At 41.9% G+C, this 26,042-nt stretch overlaps 1 protein-coding gene across 1 annotated transcript; it reads left to right on the top strand.

Moving 5' to 3' along the window:
• Nucleotides 1–570: 570 nt before the first annotated feature.
• Nucleotides 571–21,793, top strand: wfs1b (Wolfram syndrome 1b (wolframin)). Its single transcript, XM_078404438.1, has 7 exons — nt 571–762; nt 7,488–7,573; nt 12,661–12,805; nt 13,739–13,909; nt 14,021–14,101; nt 16,124–16,266; nt 16,775–21,793. Exons 1-7 carry the CDS (start codon nt 639–641, stop codon nt 18,578–18,580), a joined length of 2,556 nt encoding a protein of 851 aa, XP_078260564.1. The 5' UTR covers nt 571–638; the 3' UTR covers nt 18,581–21,793.
• The last annotated feature ends 4,249 nt before the right edge of the window (nt 21,794–26,042 follow it).

Below are 26,042 nucleotides of genomic sequence, written 5' to 3' on the forward strand. Positions count from 1 at the left end.
CGCGCGGGGCGGGGGCGATCAATGATCGGGAGCGCGCAATGGTCGGGAGCGCGCATAGGCGGGAGCGCGCAATGAGCGGGAGCGCGCAATGAGCGGGAGCGCGCAGAGGTGGGGGCGAGAGCGCGCAATGATCGGGAGCACGCAGAGGCGGGGGAGCGGGAGCGCGCAATGATCGTGGGCGCCCAATGCTCGGGAGCGCACAGAGGCGGGGGCGGGGCGGGGGGGGGGGGGGGGGGAGCTGCAGGTCGGAGCATGCGCGCCAGCTGGCAACCTGACGCAAGGCGACGGCATTGCCCCTCATCCGCATGAACCCCGGCCGCCCCACTGACTGACGCCGTCGTCTGACATTAAACGTGGCGCACCCACTATCATAGCGTTGTCAGCTCCTGACTTTAAAGACACAAACACACACGTGATGGCGCGGCCCTGATGAAGAATCTCAGTCACCCTCTCCCACCGTGAGAAGGGGCTGGCAGATCTCTCCCGCTGATTGGCTGGAGCTGTGGGCGGGGGCGGGCCGTGGTGACGTCGCTGACTGCGGGTCGGCGGCGCGCGGTCCGGGGCTGGGTCTAGGTCCGAGATCAGGATCAGACCGACTGCAGCAGCAGTTGCAGCCCTGGGCGGCGGCTCTTTCAGCGATGGAGCCCGAGCAGCCGGTAGGCCCGCTGCACGGCAAGTCACAGCTCAATGCCACTGCCGAAGACGTTCACCGGGATGGGTCAGAGGAGCCTGTGAACCTTCCGCAAGCGGCAGCAGAGGGTGGTCAGTATTTGCACCCTACCTATCACTAACTGCTTGGTCAACAGTTGGCCGGAGAGAAATCTGTGCATGTGATTAGTCCGTATCATCATTAGTCATAGCAAGTGCAACATATTCTTCTGCACAACCAGAATATTTTCTGTTTATTAATCATAGAAGCAATGTTTGCTTGACAAATCTTTATTGTTTATGGGTAGGAAAGACCTTGACATGAGAAAGGTGTGGTGTTCTTTAAACTTTTTAAAGACAAATTTTATGCAGCATTTTCAATTTAAGCACTAAATAATCTGGACATTTAATGAACGAATTTAAAGCTTTTTTTCAAATGTTGTTAATACTTGTTTTATTGATTAGTTACATTTTGTATTATTCATTTGAGAAAACAATATATTCAGAGTAAATCAGAGTCGGAGTAAATCATAGTACAGCACACTTTGGCTCACCTTGTCTCTGTGATGTTCCATTTGTTTGCATTTGACCCGTGACCCTCAGCCCCCTATCTATATGTGTGCCTAAATGTCTTTTGACACATGAGTCAGTCAAAGAGTTAAAAGGACAACAAAACTGCAGGTACTGAATTCTGAAACAAAAACAAATGTTGGTAGAACCCATCCAGTATATCGGTATCGTGAGAAGGAGAAACAATAACAAGGTTTGAGTTAGTGGCACTTCCTCAGAACAACTGAGAAATTAAAAGGGTTATTTATTATACCTTGCAGATGTGCAGTTGTAATTTGCACTGGGCGTTTCACCCTCGTCTCCCCTGTCCCCTTTCAATGATACATATCAGAAAATGTGAAATAACTCTGGAAAAGTAAGACGCTGATGATTTGAGACAGACCAACATTTCTCATAGATTGTGAAAAATGTTACATCATCAAAAAATGCCCCAATGGTTTCAAAGGAATAAAAAATGTATAAAATTATGAGAGGCATAGATAGGGTAGATATCAGAACATTTTTTTCACATGATGGAACTTTCAAATACTGAGTGCATTACTTTAAGGTCAGAGGGGGAAAGTTTTTAAAGGAGATGATTAAAGGTATTTACACAGAGAGTGGTGGGCCTCTGGAACACACTGCTGCAGATGGTGGTGGAAGCTGATATGATGGTGGTATTTAAGAGGCTTTTAGATGGGCACATGTATAAGGAGGGATAATGGACCATATTCAGGCAGAGGGGAGTTTAACTTGGCATCATGTTTGGCAGACATTGTGGATCGATGAGCCTGTTCCTGTTCTGTAATCAGATTCTATTGTATAAATGTTTACTGACATTAATTGGCATGCAGCAGTGCTTTCCATCAAATGAATTAAGGGTAACCACGGATTTTGGATGAATGGTGACGAGAAAATAGTTGGGTGGGGGTAAACAATTTCAAACCTGATCAGAGTGAAGAACTGCTTTGCAGGGTTAAGGACATTTGAACAGTCAAACAAAAATTGCCAAACATTTCCAGTCACTTGGTTTATTAATGAGCCACTAAGAACAAAGCCTTAGTCATTGCTGCATATCCCACTCAAACTGCATCTTCCCACTAATTACCCTGTTCAACTTATTGATGATTCTTTAAACATATTTGCTTTCTAATCTTGTAAGTTTGGATTTTTGTAATATTAATTTGCTTGTTAAGTTCTGCAGAGATCAAGGTGGCTGCAGATCAGTTCTTGGCAAGGCCCAGACTAAACTGCTGCATGCCTTTACAGTATTTGTCTCTGCTCATGTTTTGTGGAGATTCCAATGGCATGACACATCAGCAGCGAAACGAATCACAATTTGTCCACTTGAATCTCATCGTTTCCATTTGAGCTATGCTGAATCTACTTAGACACAAAATGCTGGAGTAAATCAGCGGGACAGGCAGCAGCTCTGGAGAGAAGGAATGGGTGACGTTTCGGGTCCCATTCCTTCTCTCCAGAGATGCTGCCAGTCCCACTGATTTTCTCCAGCATTTTGTGTCCATCTTCGGTTTAAACCAGCATCTGCATTTCCTTCCTACACATTTTGTCTGCTGGATCGACTTGACTGCTCACCACCTCGCATGCAAGAGAATGAGAATATTATCTGTTCCTTCATGAGGATGAGCCTTGGAAAGTGTAAGGCCCTTTTGATATATCTGGCCTTTGATCTTCAAACCTGTGCTGACCCAGAGGCTGGAGTTTTCGCGGTTGAATCTTCAACTTTCACTACTACAGGTCCAAGGTCCTTACTTGTTTTAAAAGGACAACCATAACACTGGTGCCCAAGAAGAGAAGATGACATGCCTCCACAAACGCCCAACTGATAGCACGTGTTTGTTGTGATTGAATTGAATTGAATACATTTTATTAGCCAAGTATATATACATACAAGGAATTTGCCTCGTGTTGTCACTTGCTTTGCTCGCAAGTGACAACATGACATACAGAAAACAATTTAGAAGAAAACATTATAATTTACACATGTGAAGAATTAAATAAAATACCAGAGCAAAAAGAGGCTACAGACTTTTGGTTGTTGAGCAGAGCTACTGCACGTGGAAAAAAAGCTGTTTTCATGTCTGGCTGTGGCTGCTTTGACAGTCCAGAGTCGCCTTCCAGAGGGGTGCTTCAAAGAGTTTGTGGCCAGGGTGAGAGGGGTCAGAGATGATCTTGCCTGCTCGCATCCTGGGCCTTGCAGTGTACGGTTCGTCAATGGGGTGAAGGTTGCAGCCAACAACCTTCTCGGCTGATCGAACGATGCGCTGCAGCTTCCGGATTTCATGCTTGGTGGCTGAGCCAAACCAGACCATGATGGAGAAGGTGAGGATGGACTCAATGATAGCAGTATAGAATTGGACCATCATTACCTGTGGCAGAGTGTGTGTTATCAGCTGCCGCAGGAAGTACATCCTCTGTTGGGCCTTTTTGACCGTGGAGTCGATGGTGGCTCCCCATTTAAGGTCCCTGGAGATGATGGTTCCAAGGAACTTAAATGACTCCACAGATGTGATTGTGGTGTTGTTGATGGTGAGTGGGGGGGATGGGAGGGGGAGCTCTCCTAAAGTCTACATTCAATTCCACTGACTTAAGAGCATTGAGCTCCAGGTTGTTGCAAAGGCACCAGGATGCCAGCTGTGCCACTTCCTGTCTGCAAGCAGATTCCTCCCCATCCTGGAACAGTCCAATCAGGGTAGTGTCATCCGCAAACTTGAGAAGCTTGACAGAGGAATCTGTGGAGGTGCAGTCGTTGGTGTAGAGAGAGTAAAGGAGAGGGGAGAGTACGTAGCCTTGTGGTACTCCTATGCTGAGGGTCTACGGGTCCAAGATGTGCTTCCCCAGCCTCGCATACTGCTTCCTGTTTGCCAGGAAGATGGTGATCCAATGACAGAGGGGTTTAAGCACAGGGAGGGAGGGGGTACTGGGTTGGTCTAACATGTGATGAAGCACTTTGAGAGGTACAATAAGAATGGGTTATGATACAAATCAAGTCCTGCTGTAGTAATGATATAGACACAATTCAAGTCACCTACCATCACAACAGATCGACAGTGGATGGCTTTAATGCTGTTAGGGTTTCATTGTGCTGGATTTTCATTTTGTGCTGGGTCACTGACACTAAGAATGGGTAAGTCAGGCTGTTGTTCATCGACTATAGTTCAGCATTCAACATTATATTCCCTTTCAATCTTGGGGGATCTGGCTCCTCTTTATGCAACTGGATCCTCGACTTCCTTGTCAGCAGGCCTTGAGTACAGGACTTGTGTACGAATGACACGACCACCTCACTGACCATCAGCACAGGCACCTCAAGGCTGCACACTCAGTCCCTGCTCTATTTCATAAAACCATGGCCGTGTAGCCAGACACTGCTTCAATGCCATCTTCAAATTTGCCAATGATTCTGTTGCTGTTGCACAAATAATAGATGATGATTGGTCTGAGTACAGCATCAAGACTGGTAATCTGGTGGATTGGTGCCAGAACAAACAATCTTTCTCTCGAAGATAGACACAAAATGTTGGGAGTAACTCAGTGGGTCAGGCAGTATCTGGAGAAAATGGATATGTGACATATCGGGTCAGGACCCCTTCTTCAGACTGATTGCAAAGGGGAGCGGGGAACAAACTGAAAGTGAGAAGAGGCTGGACTAATCAAGCCCAGGAACAGATGATCCCGGGTGAAGGGGTTCCCAGACAGGGCAGATTGAGGTAATCTGTTGCTGGCCGTGATTTTTCCGGCCCCTTCTCGATTATCTCCCCCATCCCCAGCATCAGTCTGAAGAAGGGTCCCGACCCGAAACATCACCGATCCATTTTCTCTGGAGATGCTGCCTGACCTGCTGAGTTATTCCAGCATTTTGTGTCTAACTTTGGTATAAACCAGCATCTGCAGTTCCTAGTTATTAAATGTAATCCTTCTCGGAACATCAGCAAGATCATGGAGTTGATTGTTGATTGAGGTACCATGGACCTGTCTTCATTGAGAGAGTCAACAGCTTTGTGTTCGTGGACGTGTACATCTCTGAAGATCTGATCTGGGTCCAGCATATTGATGCAATTACAAAGAAAACTCACCAATGTCTCTACTTCCTTAAATTTGAGGAGATTCAGCATGTCACTGAAGACTCTATCGAACTTCTACTAATGTACAATGGAAAGACAGTGCTGGAGTAACTCAGATTCTCTGGAGAACATTTCGGGTTGGCACTGAAGAAGGGTCCTGACCCAAAATATCACCTATCCATGATTTCCAGAGTTGCTACCTGACGTGCTGAGTTACCCCGGCATTTTGTCTAGTTTTGTAATCCAGCATCTGATGTTCCTTGTTTCCACACTCTTGACTTTTGATTCTGTGTAGCAATTATATATAATTATTATTGTTGGATCTTATGGACTTATGTGGTAAGAGAGAGTTGCACTTGACTTTTGCAAGCACTTCCAACTGCAGCTGTATATATTGCGCAATTGCATGAGGCTGATTCAAAATACACTTATCTTTTTTTAAATATTTTGGCAAATGTGCAGCCTGTACGAGATCACTAAAACTTATGGGACGTTGCCATTTTCTGTTTGCTTGCCAGCCAGTCATGTGTTATCTCCTGCACTATAAGCTCAATATTCTTTCCAGTGGAAGAGTCTGTGTGGTTCCCACATTGGTCTCCTCAGTCATCTCATAAGCCACAAAGCCAGAGATGAACAACTCATCCTCTATGTTCAGGGATTGCCTAAGATGATTATGTTAGCACCTTCCCGATTTGTTTACCCATGCACCCATATTACGAAATATTATTTTCTCCACTTAAACACTTACTTTCCAAGGGAAAACTCTGGTTTTATTCTTTACCCAAAAGATACTACCAATACGCACCGATCTTTATCAATGGGGACAGTGTGGAGAGAGTGTCCAGCTTCAAGTTTCTGGGCACTCACATTTCAGAGGATCTCACATGGTCCACTAACACTGTTGCGCTGGTCAAGATGGCACAGCAATGACTGTTCTACCTGAGAACACTGAAAAAGTCTGGTCCACCCCAACAACTGCTGATGACCGTCTACCGCTGCACCATAGAGAGCATCCTAACACATGGCAACCCTGTGTGGTATCGCAGCTGCACGGAGGCAGAGAGGAGAGCTCTTCAGCGGGTAGTCCATCGAGCTCAGAAGACTATCTGAACACAGCTACCAGCCTTGGAGGGCATCTACAACACACGATGCCTCAGAAAAGTCACCAGGAGTCACAAAGACTCCTCACACCCCTGCAACAGTCTGTTCGAAATTCTACCATCGGGCAGACGCTACAAGGCCTTCTACGCCCGCACCTCCAGGCTCAGGAACAGCTTCATCCCCAGGGCCATAGCTGTTATGAACCGGTCCTGCTGAGTCGGATGGTCACATCGCACAGTGATCTGGCACATACCTACTTGAACTTTATACTGTTTTTAAACTGTTTCTAATTTTGTTTCACTGGGTTGTATAAATTTGTACTGATTAGCTCATTCATTTATTGCATCGTATGGAAGGAGCATTCCCAATCTCGTTGTACTCCTGTACAATGACAATAAAGATATATTGTATTGTATTGCTTGTCTATTTTGAAGTTCATTTACTAATTAAATAGACATTCATATTAATATATGTTGGCTTGGTTCTCTGTAGTAACCACAAATTTGCAAAATTTTAAATTGCACTTCCAATCCCTGAGGTGAAATGTTTTCTGTATGTCATAAGTGGATCCTGTCGTGATCTTCAGGTGACTATTTTTAACCACTTACCCTGTCTTGCAGCCAGCTTGTCATTTCCTCTGCCTGCCCCAGATTATAGATTTTTAGTCTGCTTGTGTTTTTTGCCTGCTTTTCTTCATTTTTTGACAATAAAATAAAATAGGTTTTCTTGAAATACACTATCAGTATAATTATAAAATGATTCAATAGGCCTGGCAAGAAAGTTTATCAGGCTAACTAAACTTTAAAGGGAAAATATTTATTCGGTTGTCCTCATTCACTGCTGACCCTACGAGAATCCGCTGGTGTCATCTAATTCAACAGATGCCTTGTGTAGTGGCAGAATATATCACTATTTTCTTAATTTTTCAAATGCCTACAAAATCCTGAGCTCTATAATATGGTATGTTTGTTTAACATTTATTTTACTTTAGCATTTACTTAACTTTAGCAATAAGTAAGTGAAATTATGTTAGACTGCACCAAAGAAAGGCAAAGATGATTTAAGAAACTAATGGATTTCTTTTGGTCTGCTCCAATTTTTCAGTGCAACCGCTAAATGAGGAACAAGAGATATCAATAGAGGAACAAAAACAGAAAGCCAGAGATGGTGATGCAACGGCACTGACTGAGGTACAATTAGAACATTTCGCAAAGAAATTTGGTGATTCAAATGCAGAGGTTGTTCTGTTATAAGGCAAAGTTTGTGTTCCGAAGAAACTTTGTGTTATAGAAAATCATGTTAAAAACACAATTGTGTCAACAGGATTGAGGGTTAGGGGCTAGAGAATTTCAGGCTGAAAATAATTTATTAAATAAGCTATTTTTCCTGTATAATTTTCAAAAACCGTTCTTTTTAATACCCATAAGTTTATTTTGATACCATAAACTAAAAATACTGAAAGCTGTGTGTTACATTATTTAACAGAGTATTGTTGCACTGGTGTCAATAGAAGCGATTGCTTGTCAACTTCAATGGCCACCAGTGATTAAAGTAGCAGTGAGAACCACTTAAAAGTCACGTAGGAAATTGACAAGCAGAAACAAAGCTGTCTAGGATTAAACAGCATAGGGCACAAAATATAAAGAGGTTCTCTTGTTCCCAATCAAAATCTCCAAATAACCAATCAGCCCGCGTATTGCGTGCATGGGTGACGCAGCGGTAGAGTTGCTGTCTTGCAGTACTTGCAGTGCTGGAGATCCGGGTTCGACCCCGACTACAGGTGCTGTCTGTACGGAGTTTGTACGTTCTCCCCGTGACTGTGTGGGTTTTCTCCGAGATCTTTGGTTTCCTCCCATACTCCAAAGACTGACAGGTGTGTAGGTTAATTGTCTTGGTAAATGTAAAAATTGTCCCTCGTGTAAGCAAGATAGTGTTAATATGTGGCGATCGCTGGTCAGCGCGGACCCGGTGGGCCGAAGGGCCTGTTTCCACGCTGTAGCGGCCAGCTTCTCGTCTATCTCAATTAGCTCCCAAGCATAGCGATAAGCGCAACGACTCAAACAATAATAACAGAAATCCTCCTTGACGTTTAATAGTTAGTCTTCTTTATTTGAAGGTGCAATAAACATATTGGCATATCTCTTGTCATCGACTGGTTATTAATTGCTAGGTAAAATTCCATATCTTACCACAGTCTATGCGATCGTTACGAATTGCCAGATGTAACCGACACAGTTTGTATTAATCTTCTTGTTAATAAAACTTACAGGCGATTACATCATGGCTGATAAATCTTTTGGCGGAGCTTCTAGCTGACCCTCTGTCACCACCTCCCAGCTCACACACTCTGCCAGCACGTACCCAACTGCCCGTACTCCGCCCAGCCCCTATGTAAGCATTGCATTAACTCTATAGTGTCCAAACTACAGCAGAATACAAGGTAATGATATCAATAAGCAAAAATAACTAATAACTGCAAAATGGCTCCTACACACGCGATATCTCTAAAACTAAACTAAAACTAAATACTAATGGTGCTCCCTAATTCATCATTCGCTGTATAGCCAATTTATGTTTTGGAAATATAGAACTATCTGTACTCGGTAAATATTGATATAATGTTTAAATAATCTCGGCATATTTTACACAAGAAATTGATAGGAAGGAATCAAATGTTTAAGAATTCTGTTGTGGGATATCCGTGAGATTTGCCATCTACACTCTCGATGTGCATGGTTCACTTTTCATCATTGTCATCAAGTCCAACTCCACTCCATAACCACGCACACAAATTGTCAGGTGCATTGTGTCTGTTTTATAGATCAATTTTGAACTTGGTTTAATTTCTTAAAATTTGGCTCACATGCCACAACGTTCCTTTTCAGCACAATATTTTACTAGAACCATAATCTGATTGTATTGCATTGCTCAGCTGCTATTGTATATATGTTATTCTTGGCTTTCTTGCTTTCCTTGTAGAGATAGAATATGGCACTTCCTTTCTCATTTGTTCTATTCTCAGTATCACAAAATTATTATTCAACATAGTAGACATAATTTGAAAGAGCATTTTATAACAAAATGAGAATGTAGATGGCCTAAGAATCAAACAGGCAAAAGTTGTATTTGAAGGAAATTCCTTGTTTGTTGAATTGGTAAGACCTCGAGCAATTGATATTGAGATGACGGCCTTGGGAGGTTGAAATTTATGTTTTGAGCAACAGTTAATTCCAATGAGGAATTTTATTCCCAGTTCTGAGATATCTGTAGTGCCCTGCTCTTTCCAAGGTGAACATGAGCTTCATGGTTCAGTCGCGTTTTAAATAATCATTCAATTTGGTATTTTTGATTTGATTACTTGGGCGTTCAATCTTGATTTTGGTGTAACTGAACAATAGCAGGTTTACCTTAACAGTGCAAAATTATTGGAAGTGTCTGATAGATGAAGAGTAAGGGAGAGAAGGTAAAGAAGAGATTTGATGTGATGAGTGACCACCCATGCCCATAGCCATAGATTTGTACATTACAGAAATGGGCCCTTCGGCCAACCGCATCCATGCTGACCTTTTTGCCCATTTCTACCAATCCAATTTGCTTGCATTAGTTCTATTCTACGCCTTGCCCAATTCAAGTGCCTGTCTGAATGTGTCACAAATGTCGTGATTATATCTGATTCCACTATCTCCTCTGGCAGTGAGTTCCAGATATTAGCATTCCTCTCGTACTCTTTAAAATTCTTTCCCCCATCTTAACTCTGTGGCCTCATGTTTTTGTCATCCCTTCCACCGGGGGAAAAAGATTCTGACCAACTATCCCAACTCTGTTTTATAATTTTATAACCCTCTATCAGGTCGTCACCCAGATGACTTCTCAGGGAAAACGAACTCTTCCCAAAACCTCTGGATTGCTGCTGAGGCACTTTTGCTTGGGATATTAATGATCTGGATGTGAATGTAGGAGACATGATATATAAGTTTTCAAATGACACAGAGGTTGGTCAGATATTTCATATAACAAGGCAAAATTGTTTAAGACCACAGCAGGATCCAATTAGACAGCCCACTCAGAGAGTGGTGAAGGTGTGGAATTCTCTGCCTCAGAAGGCAGTGGAGGCCAGTTCGTTGGATGCTTTCAAGAGAGAGCTGGATAGAGCTCTTAAGGATAGCGGAGTGAGGGGGTATGGGGAGAAGGCAGGAACGGGGTACTGATTGAGAGTGATCAGCCATGATCGCATTGAATGGCGGTGCTGGCTCGAAGGGCTGAATGGCCTACTCCTGCATCTATTGTCTATCTTGGATCCTGTGTGTCTTAGCCTTCTGTGCCAGCTGTTATGCAAGTCCTTGTCAAATGCCTTACTAACGTCCATATAGACATCTACTGCCTTGCCTTTATCTATCTTCCCCCTAGATATTCCCTTTGTTTTAGCTGCCACTGTTCCTCCTCTGCAACTTAAATATCTTTTTACTTCCCCTCATTTTTCCATTGCTGAAGTAAGTCCATTGATCTGAAATCTTAACTTTGTTTCTCTCTGCAATGATGTTGCCAGAATTTGAGTATCTCCCGCATTTTCATTTTATTTTTCTAATGTAAATAATTCATCAAGCGCCTTTCAGCACATTACCATCTCTGGCAAGACAAGCACTTATTGTCCATTCCTAATGGCACTCGGAAAAGCACTGAAGTTCTTCAGTTGACGTTAATTCCACAATGCTGTTGAGTGGTGTTACAGGATGTGGAATCAACGATGGAAAAGGAATGGTGATATGATTCTAAGTCAGGGCAGTTTGTCACTTGGTGCGACCAAGCTATTCTTGGTGATAGATTAACCGGTTATTCAGTTAATTCATTGTTTGGAATAACTTGAGCTCTGTAAATCATCTTAATCTAGTTAAGGAAGACCAGAGAAGATGAAATGGCACATTTTTACCCATTTCTACTCATATAATTCATTCTTCTGAACTTAATTTTTGGTTGGCAGTTTTTGCTTTTGCAATGTTAATTGCTATCACTGTAAACAGCTATAGCCCATATCCAAGAGCTATCTATCTTTCAAGTGGACCAACATACAATTGAGTTATGACTCTTCATTCTCATGTGATTCTGTTATTCTGCCACACTTTCTTCTGAAAACAGAATTTTTATGCATTAAATCTCAGAGAACGGTACTGAGTCCTTACTGAAAGCTAAGTCTGAGGAAGCTAGATGTGAGGCAAGTGATGGGTGGATAGAGGGGAGAAGGGTTTGACAGGTGGGCAAAGGCGAGAGATCAAAAGGGTGCGACGAGTGAAATGTGAAGCTTGAGGAAGGGATATAGATAGAAGGGAATGGGGAACAGTGAGAGAGATGAGTGTGCACCCATGTGGGGCACAGGGAGGGGGGGGGGTTATGGGGGGAGTTTAATCTAAAATTAGAGAATTTAATTTTCATGTTGTTGGATGGTGGTATTGTTGAATGATATTGTTGGTACCAAGCAATACTCTAGTCTTTGGACAAATGTTCTCTTTCCAAATATTTCTGTTTTTTCTTGGGTCCAAACTGAATTGTCTTAATGGAATTATTTTTTTTTCGAGTAACCATTTTGTGGACTCTCTAGATCTGAGTTTTTCTAATTTAGTGTCATCAGCAAACTTCAAAGTACCTTTATTCCAGTAAAGGGATAGATGTTCACGAAAGCAAATGCCCAAAGCAGCACAGCAATCTAGAAATATCTCTAAGCAAATCAGTGTAACGTAACACTGCAGTGATCTGCTTCCTGAATGCCAACACACTCCAAAGGAATATTACAGCTGTTCCTGTTTTGTGAAAGGAGGCAATGTGCATGGTAAAATAAAATATAAAATAGAATAATAATTTGCAATTCACATGGGTTAATCTGAAAACATAATAGTGTACTATCAACAGTTTTCCCATTTTTTATCCTGCCCACTTGCCCCTAGAAAGCTGCACAAATGTTAGAATTGAACATGTTATCAACCTCTCAATCTAGCACAAGTATATGCTGCCATTTGTTTGGGTGAAAAATTCCCTTTGCACCTTGTGTATCTTGAGGCAAGTATCTCGAGGCAGTGTATCTTGAGGCAAGTAATAAAATTACCAACATCAGATTAATATTAAACAAATTTTGATCCAACAAATCTTGCACCCTTAATTTGACATGCTGCCTCCATTTAAAAAGCCAAAACTTGATCATTTTATGTTTACATATACAGCCCATCTGATCTGTATTTCTTAAATCACGAATGTCAGGTTTTCAGACTGATTTCTCTGTTACAAGTAGATGGGCAAATATTATCTGAAGCTAGCTGATGAAAGGGATGAAGAATTGAATAACTGTACAGCAGTAGAATGGTTGATCCAAGCTTCCAAACAGGGCAAGAAAGAAGCTGTAAAACTCCTGAAAAGTTGTCACACAGAAAGGAAAGGTAAGTTTTCTTAATTGAAAGTAGTAAATTGCTTCTTGCTAATCAGATTACAAATGGTTCTATGCTGGAGACCAGATACCAGGATAAAACAAGTAAATATTCTCCTTTTCTCATTGAAAACATTAAGATAACTAGTCAGTACATTAAGGCCTTGTTATCTACAATCAATAAGGGCACAACAAAGTGGATAACAATGCAAAAACCACAAAACGTACGCCTCTAGGTACAATTGGAACCGTGCACATCAGGAAGCCACAGCATACAAATGGTCTGAAAACTGTGGACCGTTCTGATATGGCAATATATTTGGTTCCTCGGCTTGTTTGAAAGAGTCGGGATGGCACAACTTCATACACGGATGTACATGTGGCATGGATGTACATGAGTGGATAACAAGGATGGAGAGCTGTGAAATACTTTTTCTTTTTTAATAAAGGATTTGCATTTTATTTTCCAATCTCAAGGCACCTTTCATAAATCTAGGGAAATTTGGAAAATTAAACCTGAGGCATCAGCTGTGTCATTAATCACTTCTGTTAAGATCCAGTTTGAAGTCTATCAGGACCTGGGGACTTGCTCATACCACTTCCCTGATTATTCTAACCTCCCATCTTCCTCCTCCCTCCCTCACACTTTCTCCCAACCCCCTTTCTATATTGAACTCCAATGCAGATATCTGCTGTCACCTTATTTCATATCATCAATTCTCCAAATTCTTTTCTATTTTGCCAATAGTCTAACTCTCTAAGGCAAGCTGCTACAGAGGATTCTGAACAATATGTATGCTTTTGGACAGGCAGGGGCTGATTGGGGATAGTCAGCATGGTTTTGTACATGGGAGTTCCTGTCTTATGAGCTTTATGAAGAAAATGTGGTTGGTACAAGATGAGATGGTTGGTTTCCATTGATTAAATGTTTTTTCTCCCTCTGAAGGCATCACTTCCGAAAATGAGCAAGAGGTCGGACAGCTTGTGAATGAAAGCGAGTTTGAGCGGATTGTACGAAGAGGTACCTATGTTATGTATGGGAAGCTTAATCCTACCAGAAAGAAACAGGTGGCTGTTTCTGAACTCCTGGAAAATGTCAGCCAGATCAATGCTGAAGGTAGGATAAAAGCGAATAATGGTGGCTGGATCATGTCAGATGTGCCTAGTCCAACCTAGAAAAGATGACAGACTATAATAAATTAATTTTATTTGCTTTGTAATAATGCAGAGAACAAGGTTGAACCAGGACCTGTCCCAAAAGTGCTGCAAAAGGAGAGACGAGTGCTTGAACGACTGGTCAGCTTTCAAAGTAAGGGCATCATCTACCAGTTACTTCTGTTTTGTAATACAACCTTAACATTCTGTGTAATGCATTATTTTTTTTAAAAAACAATTTCATTATTAAACTCATTTTCCACATTGGTTGAAGTAACATTACCTCAGCAGTACAATATCATCCTATGAAATACCCAGGAATGGTAAAACCAAATCTTCACCAGAATTTTCCATGGTTTATACAACATTTTTCATGAGTTTATAAAATAATTTGATTGACATATGATGAAAGAATGGATGGACTGGACTTGTATTCCCTGAAATTTAGAAGGATGAGATGGGATCTTATAGATTCTTAAGGAATTGGACGGGCTGGATGCAGGAAAAAAAATCCCGATGTTGGGGGAGTCCAGAAACAGCGGTCACAGTTTAAGAATAAGAGGTAGGCCATTTAGGACTAAGATGAGCAAAAGATTTTTTACCAAGAGAGTTGTGAATCTGTGGAATTCTCTGCCACAGAAGGCAGTGCAGGCCAATTCCCTGGATGTTTTCATGAGAGAGTTAGATATAGCTCTTATGGATAACGGAATCACGGGATATGGGGAAAAAGCAGGAACAGGGTACTGATTTTGGATGATCAGCAATGATCATATTGAATAACAGTGCTGGCCTGAAGGGCTGAATGGCCTACGCCTTCACACCTATTTTTTATGTTTCTATAACTTATGAAAAAGATTGCTTGTGAATAGTAAATAGTTATTTTTAGATTATTCACTGCACCCAACATAACTTGTGGATGTTTACTTTGTTATATGAAAAAACATTGGCACCAATAACTTAAAGCTTCAATGGAAACCCACATAGGTGGAAACATTGAAAAACTAATGGAAAATGTAGCATGTGCTAACTTACCATGTAGTAAAGCTCAATGTTCAACGATTCTCAAACTGAATTGTTTCAAGCATCAGAAAGAAATTATACTACCTTGCAAACACCCCATATCAGTGTTACAGCTTAGAATGACACTTGTGTTGGTACACATGCTTTGCAATGTTTGAAACACATCTGAGGTGCCTTATTAGATTTACCTGTGCCTATTTAGGGCACTAGAGTTTATTAAAACAGACGCAAGGAGCTACAGATGCTGGTTTACAGAAAGTGCTGGAGTAACTCAGCGGGTAAGGCAGAACGTCTGGAGAACATGTGTTGATGATGTTTCGGATCAGGACCCTTCTTCAGACTGATTGCAGTAGGGGGATGAAAAAAAGGGTCCCATCCTGAAATATCGCCTATCCATGTCCTCCAAAGATGATGCCTGACCCGCTGAGTTACTTCAGCGCTTTGTTTCTTTTTTTAGTTTGTTAATATGTCAGGGCACCATTAACTCAAAGGTACAAATTTGACTATTTTTTATGCCTGGGTTTATAAGACTGCAATAGATTCAAACCCAAGTTATGTAAATACCCTCCTGCACCCACCCACCCACAGCTTCATGTAAGGAGTCCAATTAAGATAAAATAATGGACCTATTTTGGCGTAAAGGAGCCAAAATTGAATAAAGGTGCCAACATTTGTGGCTCCAGCATTTGTAATATATGCAAAAGGCATTTCACTGTGTAGTTGCATATGTGACAAATAAGGCACTATTGAAGCCTTTCAACTAAACATGCATGCCAATATTGATTCTGTTAATGTTGATGTGAGAGACTGCCACTGTGGACAATTGCAAAACTTCACTGGCTGATTTTCAAGTGGCAAAGTTGTAATAATACAAATATGTTATAACTTGGAAAGTAAATGACAGGTGTTGGGGCATTTAAATGAGCATTTTACATGTCCACTGCATTCATTCAAATTTGATGAGATCTAACCACACGCTTAAGCCATGAGTAAGGTTCACTTTGTACTTGGCCACAGTGATCAGTGCAAACCAAGTAGCTCAGTGTGTTCCATTCGTCACTGTTCATGGACTTGCTTCAAACCTACCACTCTGCATTGCTGGAGCATTTTAGATGCATTTCTGATTCATTAACCAAGATTGATCCTGCTATTTCAGGCAACAAGGACATGAAGGTAGAAGATTTTATTGACTTGACAAAGAAATATACCACGGGCATTATCCCATCGAACTTATTATCCCAGGATGACGATGACATTATTGAAGGGAAACTACTTGAAGACATGCCTTTGCGGCAGAAGGTAAAATTATGAATGTGGCTAGTTTATTCTATAGATTTATTTTAATCAAACAGCATTTCAGAATGGAAGTAAAATTCATAATTGGACATTTTACAATGTCCTAGATTTTGTTACAAAAAGCAATCATATTAAAATAGTTGTTAAGCTATCAAAATTATGGTTTTATAAGAGGGAAAAAAATAGTAATGGTTCTGTTCAATATTAGTAGCAGTGAATGGTTTAAATATACCAATTTGTTTTAAATGTTAGTATTTGCATACATTTTATAAATGCATGGAGATTTAATGCATTTCACGGGTGCATTGTATTGACCACATTTTAAATTTGCATCGATGGGTTCCAGTTCTATTTGCGGCTTACTGTATTATCTGTCAATGGTGCCATTAATTTGACTTGTTGTAATTAATATCTGCTTTCATTAACTCTATGTGAAAGTTTGATTGGCAAGCTTTTTTTTGGTAATTGCATTCAAGTTTAATATAATGAAAATAATTTCTGTCATCTGCAGATCGTGAAATACCCACTTCATGTCCTGATGGAAATAAAAGAACATCTAATTGAAATAGCCTCCAAAGCTGGAATGCATTGGCTACAGACAATTATTCCACTCCACCATGTGAATGCCCTCATCTTTTTTTTCATAATCAGCAACTTGACAATTAACTTTTTTGCTTTTGTCATCCCTCTAATCATCTTTTACCTTTCCTTCATTTCCATGGTGATCTGCACTTTGAAAGTCTTTCAAGATAGTAAGGCATGGGACAGTTTCAAGACAATGACTGACCTGTTGCTCCGCTTTGAGCCAGATCTAGATGTGGAGCAGGCTGAGGTGAACTTTAGTTGGTCTCACTTGGAACCACACATACATTTCATGCTCTCTGTGTTTTTTGTGATTCTCTCCTTTCCCGTAGCAGACAAAGAATGGATTCCTTGCTCAGAGCTGTCAGTCATTGCAATATTCTTCATGATAACATCTTACATGAGCCTGAGTTCATGTGCAGAGCCATATACACGATGGGCACTCATTACAGAAGCTATGTGGTCAGTATTGGGGTTCTTTCGAACTCTTCCTGATAGCTGGTACTATCTGAAGGTTCTTGGGAAAGATTTTGCATCCTTCTCGATAGGTAATAACTTTGTGTTGAATATAGGCCTCCCCAGTCTCTTGTACTGTTTCTTGTTCTATATGTTCTTCAGAATGGCACAATTGAGGAACTTTAAAGGTACTTACTGCTACTTGGTTCCTTACCTTGTCTGCTTTATGTGGTGTGAACTAGCAGTAGACTTACTAAAGATATCCACAGGAATAGGTCTTATTCGGGCATCAGTTGGCTACTTCCTGTTTCTCTTTGCCCTGCCCATCCTGTTGTTAGGAATCGCATTAATGTTTGTGATCCAGGTAATAAAATGGTTTATTTCCATGGAGCTGATCAAGATAATAGTCACCCTCGTTTTGTGCATTATTCCCATTGTCCTCCACATGTTCACAAAATCAACTGGCACCGTATTAGGACTAGTCAAGACCCTGACAAGGAGCTCAATTGTCAAACTCATCCTGGTTTGGCTCACCGCAATAATGATGTTCTGCTGGGTATATGTGTACAGATCGGAAGGAATGAAAGTGTATAATTCCACCCTGACTTGGCAGCAGTACAGCCTTGCTTGTGGGCCTCGTGCTTGGAAAGAGTCCAACATGGCCAAGGTTCAAATGCTCTGTGGCCATCTTGAGGGGCATCGGGTCACATGGACTGGACGGTTCAAGTATGTCCGCATTGTAGAGATTGAAAACAGTGCAGAGTCGGCGATAAATATGCTCCCGTACGTCATGGGTGATTGGATGAGATGCTTATATGGTGAGCCATACCCAACATGTGATCCTAAAAATGTGTCACTGGTGGAGGATGATCTTTGTCGTCTCAAAGTCCTCAGCAAGCACACCTGCCACCTTAAAAGATTTTGTCGTTATAAATTTGAAATAACTGTTGGCATGCCATTTAATTCACATGGAAATGAGTCGCCAGAAGATGATGCAACCAAAGACATTGTACTGAGAGCCAGTAATGAGTTCAAGAGCGTTCTGCTGAACTTGGTGCAAGGATATGTGGTAGAGTTCAGTACTATTTTGGAGGGCAAGTTGGGGAGTAAATGGCCAGTCTTTGAACTGAAAGCCATCAGATGTCTCAACTGCATGTCAAAGTTAATACCAGCAACAGAAAGGCAGGTTAAAATTGAACATGACTGGAGAGGCACAATGAAGCAGGCTTTCAAATTTGCTTTCAACTTTTTCTTTCATCCAGCCTTGTGTGCTGTATAACTATAGGTTCTGCTTTTCAATCTATCGCTGGATGCACTGCTTCTCTCTCCTAAGAGGTACACTGCACGATATTATTTGGAACAAAACCTGGGCCTGAACCCAGTGAGTAGAATGGAGAACACCCAAGGACGTGGAAGTGTGCGCCTATGTAACCTGGACCAAGCCATTCTGCTTATGTTTGAAAGGAAGCGTGACCACTGGTTTTCTGGGTTTCATTTGATCGTAAACAGACATGTGGGTGTTGGGTACGCTTTCAGCCTGGTCCACATTTGCTAACTAAATGGTAGATTATAAGACAGTTGCTTAAATGCTGATGATTTTTCACAAGGTACTCAAAACTGTGTTAACCAATAAAGCATTCCTTCAAGTAGGCCTCTATTAACCCTTATGTACCGAGTTGGTAAACAAAAGCTAATGCTAAACGATGAATCATGTACTTGATGTAAATGCTGCAGCACCATGAATTGGTGAAATGTACTTTGAAAAAATAATTGTAAAAAGAAGCCTCGCTCATGATATTTTAGCCTTGCCCAGGTTTTGCCTTTGTATGAATGAACTTTGAGTTGAGATTAAATATTGTCACAGTCCTGCCACCTAATTGTAAAATGCAGAGGAAAGCTTCAATCACATTTTCTTTTTTTTTTGATTAACTATCATTGAAAGATCACTTTTTGCATCTGAAACTGAACTTCAATGATTTTGAGATCACTAGATTCAAAGAATATTTAAATCTGCAAATTTTATTAATCACTGCTACATTTTTAGTCGAAGACTTTAAAAAGTATGGTTGAACTGTGGTGTTGCATTACTCGAAACACCTGATGGTGACTTATAAATTTATTTTATAAGATTAATTTGAGAGAACATTATAAACCTTGAATCCCATAAATTTAATTTCATCACTGTTGGGATATGTAGATTGAGTTGTTTTTAAATATATCAAATACGGAAGTTTAAATGAGCTGTGATGTTCTGGTTCACCCCACACATTCACTGTGATGGTGTTATACTTGGGGCAGAATAATGATCTTGTGCATGCCTGTAACCGGCACAAGAAATGTTGTAAAAAAAATCCTTTGAATTTCACTGTGTAACTTTCATCGCCAGCAATGTTGACTCATTGCATACCTTATGTTTTGGTGTTTAGTTAATTTCAGATTCAGAGGCCAATGTAAAATAGTGTAGGTGGTAGAGATGATCGTTAGCAAAGGGAAGAGGTTATCGACAAGAAATTGGTTTGTTGATGGTATAGCACTTTAATTCTCTAATGACTGAAACTTCACCATGATTGTGCCTTTTGTAATGGAGTTTATAATTTGGTGGTCTGACAAACTGTTCGTTTACTGCCAGCTTGGTTTTGTAGAATTATTAATTGGATCTTATTTGTACGAGTATTTTAATCACTCTTGAGAGGAAAAACTTCCTATCAGACTTCTGAGTTCATGCTACCTTGTTTTATTTACATCTGACTAAAAGGTATAATGTAGTGCAAAAAGATGCTACTTATTACCAGCATGGTAGCGCAGCAATAGACAATAGACAATAGACGCAGGAGTAGGCCATTCAGCCCTTCGAGCCAGCACCGCCATTCAATGCGATCATGGCTGATCACTCTCTGATAGAGTTGATGCCTTACTGGTCAGAGACCCAGGTTCGATTCTCACTGCGGGTCCTTGTCTGTGTGGAGTTTGCACATTCTCCCCATGACCTGCGTGGGTTTTCTTTGTGATCTTTGTTTTCCTCCCCCACTCCAAATACATACAGGTTTGTAGGCAAATTGGCTTGGTATCATTGTAAATTGTCCCTCGTTTGTGTAGGATAGTGTTAGTGTGCAGGGATGGCTGGTTGGCATGGACTCAGTGGGCTGAAGGGCCTGGTTCCAGCCTATCACTAAACTAATCTCATTGAGCATTGGAATAGTGACACTTGGAGTGCGGATTGGTGCATTGGGTACCAAATATCACAATTTTTAGAACTTATGTAAACAATTATAAAATGTTGAAAAGATTAAATGAAATTTTAAAAACAGACAGGAATAGGTTGTTAAGACACTTGGTCATAGACTGCTAGTGTGGAAAGAGGCCTTTCGGCCCAATAATATCCCAGCTGCACTAGTCCCATCCTTCATCTAGTACAGTTTCTAAATATAAAACCAGAAGTCAAATGGGAACTTTAGCTTTTCATTACACATGGTTCCTTAATCAGCAATTGATAGTCAATTTGTGAAAAGCATGTTGTACAATTAAGAGGGGAAGAGTTAAAGTTAAACTAGAATGGGAAGTCATTAGGAGAAACAAGGAACTACAGATGCTAGGTAATGGTTTCTGGATTACGGAAGCTGCTAAGTAGCCCAATAAAACAATCTACTTTGCTTTTGTTACCACACCTTTTAATTCTGGTGGTTGTAAGTAATGGGGTTAGCAAATAATACATTTTACAGTAAGAGAATGATATTTCTTGTATGAGGACTTGGACACTGCATTCAGTGCAATTTGAGGGAAACATTGGATGACAAATTCTCAAATTCGTAAAAATGAACTTGAAGTAACAAGTTTTTTAATCAAAGTGCTCTTTAATGCATTTCAGTAATGAAAGTGTACTTTTGTTGTGAATATTGTTGGCATTTGTTTTAAGAGACCGACCTATCGTTTTAAATTATTCATAGTTAAAAGCCATTGTATACAATGTTTCTCAGCAAGTGCAACAGATCATGACCCTTCACAATAACCCAAAATGGTCAAATGCAACACCTAGAATTGATTTTTTTTTCATCATGGATCTTAAGTTATTCATTGAGTAATCAGTTTCTACTTTGAACTGCCTGACTATGACCCCCCTCACTGTGGCTGTATAACTCCTGGCGTAATGTAATATTCATGGGTTTAAACTGGAGTGGGTAAACACATGGTGCATTTTTAGTAAAATGTTGAATTGTGCATTTTGAGAAGTGAAGAAACTTGCCAGGGTCCTGAGAAATAAAGCTTAGTGCCTCTGGAGTTGGTATTAAATTGAAATATTGTGAATTTGCATAAGCCTTACATGATCAATGGGAGTTGTTTGGTGGTTATTATTAATCAAGTTTCATTTCGATATCTACTTTGATATGAGTGTTTAATTATCTCAACTTGTGAAACATCTGTACCAAAAGTGTATAGGCTCTGTATTAAAATGCAGTATTAAAGCTGTTACCAAAAACCTTCACCTTCCTTTACTCAGTTCTTATGTCTTCAATAAAGCTGTTTACTGAAATGTTTGATATGTGTTTTATTCTGGCCACATTGCAAACATGGTACAAGAAATTCTAGGTTAAAATTACATACTCTCCCCAGCAATTTGAATAGGTTTTCCGGCACATCGTGGGTAGAATGTTACATCACACTATTTGTTTCCTAACCATGAGCTTAGATTATGGAGATAGACCCCAAACAGTGTAAAACTGTGTTTCTGTCTGTAATTAAGATAAAAGTCCCAACTTTCTTGGAGTTTCCCATCACATAATGTCAGAACCTACTGCAACTAAAATGGAAGAGATTGTCAAAAGGGAAAAACATATATTTTAGGAAGGAACTACAGATGCTGGTTTAAACCAAAGATGGACACAAAAAGATGGAGTAAAGCAGCAGGTCAGGCAGCATCTCTTGTTTCCCTTTCCTCAGGCTGAAGATGGGTCTCCACCTGAAACGTCATCCATTCCTTTTCTCCAGAGATGCTGCCTGCGCCGCTGAGTTACTCCAGCTTTTTGTATCTCCATGGGGGAGAAAGATTTGTTGGTTATTTGCAGGCCTGCAAATAGAATTTATCTGCGCAAGCATACCCTGGATATGCTTCTGCTTCAGAGGGACATGGGTGGAGGAAATACTAATGGTGGGTCCCATGAAGCTGCATTGGTCTCCCCTGTGGATAATCAAGTCTTTTTCCAATTGTATTAGTCTCAATGATGCAAAAAATCCATCTTGCCATTCCTAGGACAGCAAATACTGGGGGGGGGGGGGGGCATGTAAAGTGATTCAGAGGGTAAACAAGCTGCATAAGTGGGCAAGAAAATTAAAATGCAATATTGTGTGACAAAGGTATCCTCTGGTGCACAAACAAGCAATGCATTTTATTTTAAAACAAACAACAGCTGGAGGAACTCAGCATTGTGGAATAACTCAGGAATTATTATTCCAGCAATTGCAGTCTCTTGTGCCATCATTTTGTTAAAAACAGACATTGGGTAATGTTTCTATTCAAGAGGACCTGTGTGTTTGGACAAAGGTTTCTATAAGCCCAGATGCAGACACAACAAATTAAATATTGGCCTTTTACAAAAAGGTTTGCAATCGGGGATAAACATGTCTAACAACACTTACTTAGTGGTTTGGTGAGAATGCACCAAGAAAATTGTGTAGAATTTTGATTGTCTTCCCTTGAAAAATTGATCATCTTTGAGTGAGTTCAGCAAACATTCAGCAGATTCATTCGTGGATTGCAGATACTGGAATCTTGACACTAAATGCTGGAGGAACTCAATGGGTCAGGCAGTATGTGTGGAGGGAATGTACAGCCAACATTTCAGGTCGGGACCCTTCCAGAGACTTGTAATAAAAAAGTAACATGATCAATAAATAATCATGTTTCACTTGAATTAAGAGGTATTTTTGCAATAGTTTTATAATCTCCCTCCTTTCTTCCAGCTTCTTCTCCCCCACCATCACAAGCAATCTGAAGATGGGTCCCCACCCAAAACATGAAATATCCACATTCTCCTGAGATGCTACCTGACCTGTCGAGTAACCAGCAAATGTTTTTGAAGTAACATTTGATTTTCCTAACTTATTAACTGCTTCATTGATTAGCTCAAATTGGACACCCAAAGCCATAGAATTAGGGCGGCACGGTAGCGCAGCGGTAGAGTTGCTGCATTACAGCGAATGCAGCGCCGGAGACTCAGGTTCGATCCTGACTACGGGTGCTGCACTGTAAGGAGTTTGTACGTTCTCCCCATGACCTGCGTGGGTTTTCTCCGAGATCTTCGGTTTCCTCCCACACTCCAAAGACGTACAGGTATGTAGGTTAATTGGCTGGGTAAATGTAAAAATTGTCCCTAGTGGGTGTAGGGTAGTGTTAATGTACGGGGATCACTGGGCGGCACGGACTTGGTGGGCCGAAAAGTCAAGTCAAAGTCAAAGTCAAAGTCAATTTTATTGTCAATCCTCAGCCAGTTTACACAGACAGAAAATCGAAATACCGTTTCCCACAATCCCGAGGAACAAAGTGCATAAAACAAAAGGCACAGCAAACAACAATCAACATAAAATATAAAATATAAAATATAGTCACTTCAAATTTTTTTTTAAAAAAGTGTCTGGTGCTGGATGTGCGTGTGTGTGGGGTGTTAAAGTCCAGGTCCCATAGGGGCAGGGGAGAGAGGAGGAAGGGAGGGGAGAGAGTTCAGCATCCTGACAGCCTGGTGGAAAAAACTGTTCTTTAGTCGGGTGGTGCTTGACCTCAGGCTGCGAAACCTTCTCCCTGAAGGCAGGAGGGTGAAGAGGCTGTTGGACGGGTGGGAGGGGTCACCCACAATGCTCAATGCTTTGCGGGTGAGGCGGGTGGTGTAAAGGACCAGGAGTGTTGGGAGTGAGGCGCCAGTGATCCTCTCAGCAGTGTTCACTATGCGCTGCAGGGTCTTACGGCTGGAGGCTGTGCAGCTTCCGAACCACACAGTGATGCAGCTGCTGAGGATGCTCTCGATGGCACCTCGGTAAAAAGTGTACATGATGGGTGTGGGGGCTCCCGCTCTCTTCAGTTTGCGGAGGAAGTAGAGGCGCTGCTGGGCTTTCTTGGCGATGGACGTGATGTTGTTGCTCCAGGAGAGATCCTCGGTGATGTTCACCCCCAGAAATTTGGTGCTGCTCACCTGCTCCACAGCAGCACCATTGATGGTCAATGGGTGGGGGTGTTGGGTGTGCGTTCTCCTGAAGTCGACAACAATCTCCTTTGTTTTCTCCACATTCAGGAAGAGATTGTTGTCTGTGCACCACGCGGCCAGCTGGTCCACCTCCTTCCTGTAGTGGGTCTCGTCGTTGTTGCTGATGAGACCCACCACTGTTGTGTCATCCGCAAACTTGACGAAGTGGTTGGAGCTGTAGGTGGGTGTGCAGTCGTGGGTCAGCAAGGTGAAGAGCAGGGGGCTTAGCACACATCCTTGTGGGGCACCCGTACTCAGCGTGATGGTGTCCGATGTGTTGCTGCCGACCCGTACGGACTGGGGTCTGGCAGTGAGGAAGTCCAGCAGCCAGTTGCAGAGAAGGGGGCTGAGGCCCAGATTTGTTAGTTTACAAACCAGCTGCTGGGGGATGATGGTGTTAAATGCTGAGCTAAAGTCTATGAACAGCATCCTAACATATGAGTTTTTAGTGTCCAAGTGGGTGAAGGCTGGGTGTAGAGCAGAGGAGATGGCATCCTCAGTGGACCGCTTAGCTCGATATGCAAACTGAAACAGGTCCAGGGAGGGGGGGAGGTTGGATCTGATCTGCATCATGACCAGCCTCTCGAAGCACTTCATGATGGTTGAAGTCAGCGCTACAGGGCGGTAGTCGTTGAAGCAGGATGGAGAAGACTTCTTGGGCACAGGTATGATGGTGGTTTCTTTGAAGCACAAGGGAACAACAGCCTGGCTCAGGGAGATGTTGAAGATGTCTGTGAGGACATCTGTGAGCTCAGCTGCGCAGTCTTTTAGCACACGACCAGGAATGTTGTCAGGTCCAGAAGCTTTCCGGGTGTTAATCCTTAACAGTGTGCTCCTCACACTGCCTGGAGACAGACAAATAGCCTGGTCGTTGGGGGGGGGAGTTGTTTTCTGCGCAGGTGTGTTGCTCTGTGCTTCAAAGCGTGCGAAGAAGCCGTTGAGGTCGTTCAAGAGAGAGGTGTCACTGTCACAGGTCTGTGGTAAGGGTTTGTAGTCCGTGATAGTCCTAATACCCTTCCACAGGCTCCGTGTGTCTCTGCTGTCACTGAAGTGGGCTGTGATGCGCCGGGTGTAGTGTTGTTTGGCTTTCCTGATGCCACTGGAAAGGTTGGCCCTGGCTGCTCTGAGACCGGCTGGATTGCCCTCTCTGAAGGCAGCGTTGCGGACCCTCAGCAGCCCATGGACCTCCCCTGTCAGCCATGGCTTCTGGTTAGCCCGGATGGTGATGGCTCTGGTGTGGGTCACATCGTCAATGCATTTGGTGATGTAGCCTGTAACTGTCTCTGTGTATTCCTGAATGTTGGTTGTGTTGTTGTATGTTGCTGCCTGCTTGAACATGTCCCAGTCTGTAGTCTCAAAGCAGTTTTGGAGTGCAGCTGTGCTGTCCTCTGACCACACACGTACCTCTTTTGAAACCGGTTTGGTGACTTTCACCCGGGGTCTGTATGCCGGTTTCAGCAGAACGGTGAGGTGATCAGAGAGGCCGATGTGGGGGAGGGGGGAAGCCTTGTA

Source organism: Rhinoraja longicauda, chromosome 1 (assembly GCF_053455715.1).
Source record: "Rhinoraja longicauda isolate Sanriku21f chromosome 1, sRhiLon1.1, whole genome shotgun sequence".
NCBI classification, from domain to species: Eukaryota; Metazoa; Chordata; class Chondrichthyes; order Rajiformes; family Arhynchobatidae; genus Rhinoraja; species Rhinoraja longicauda.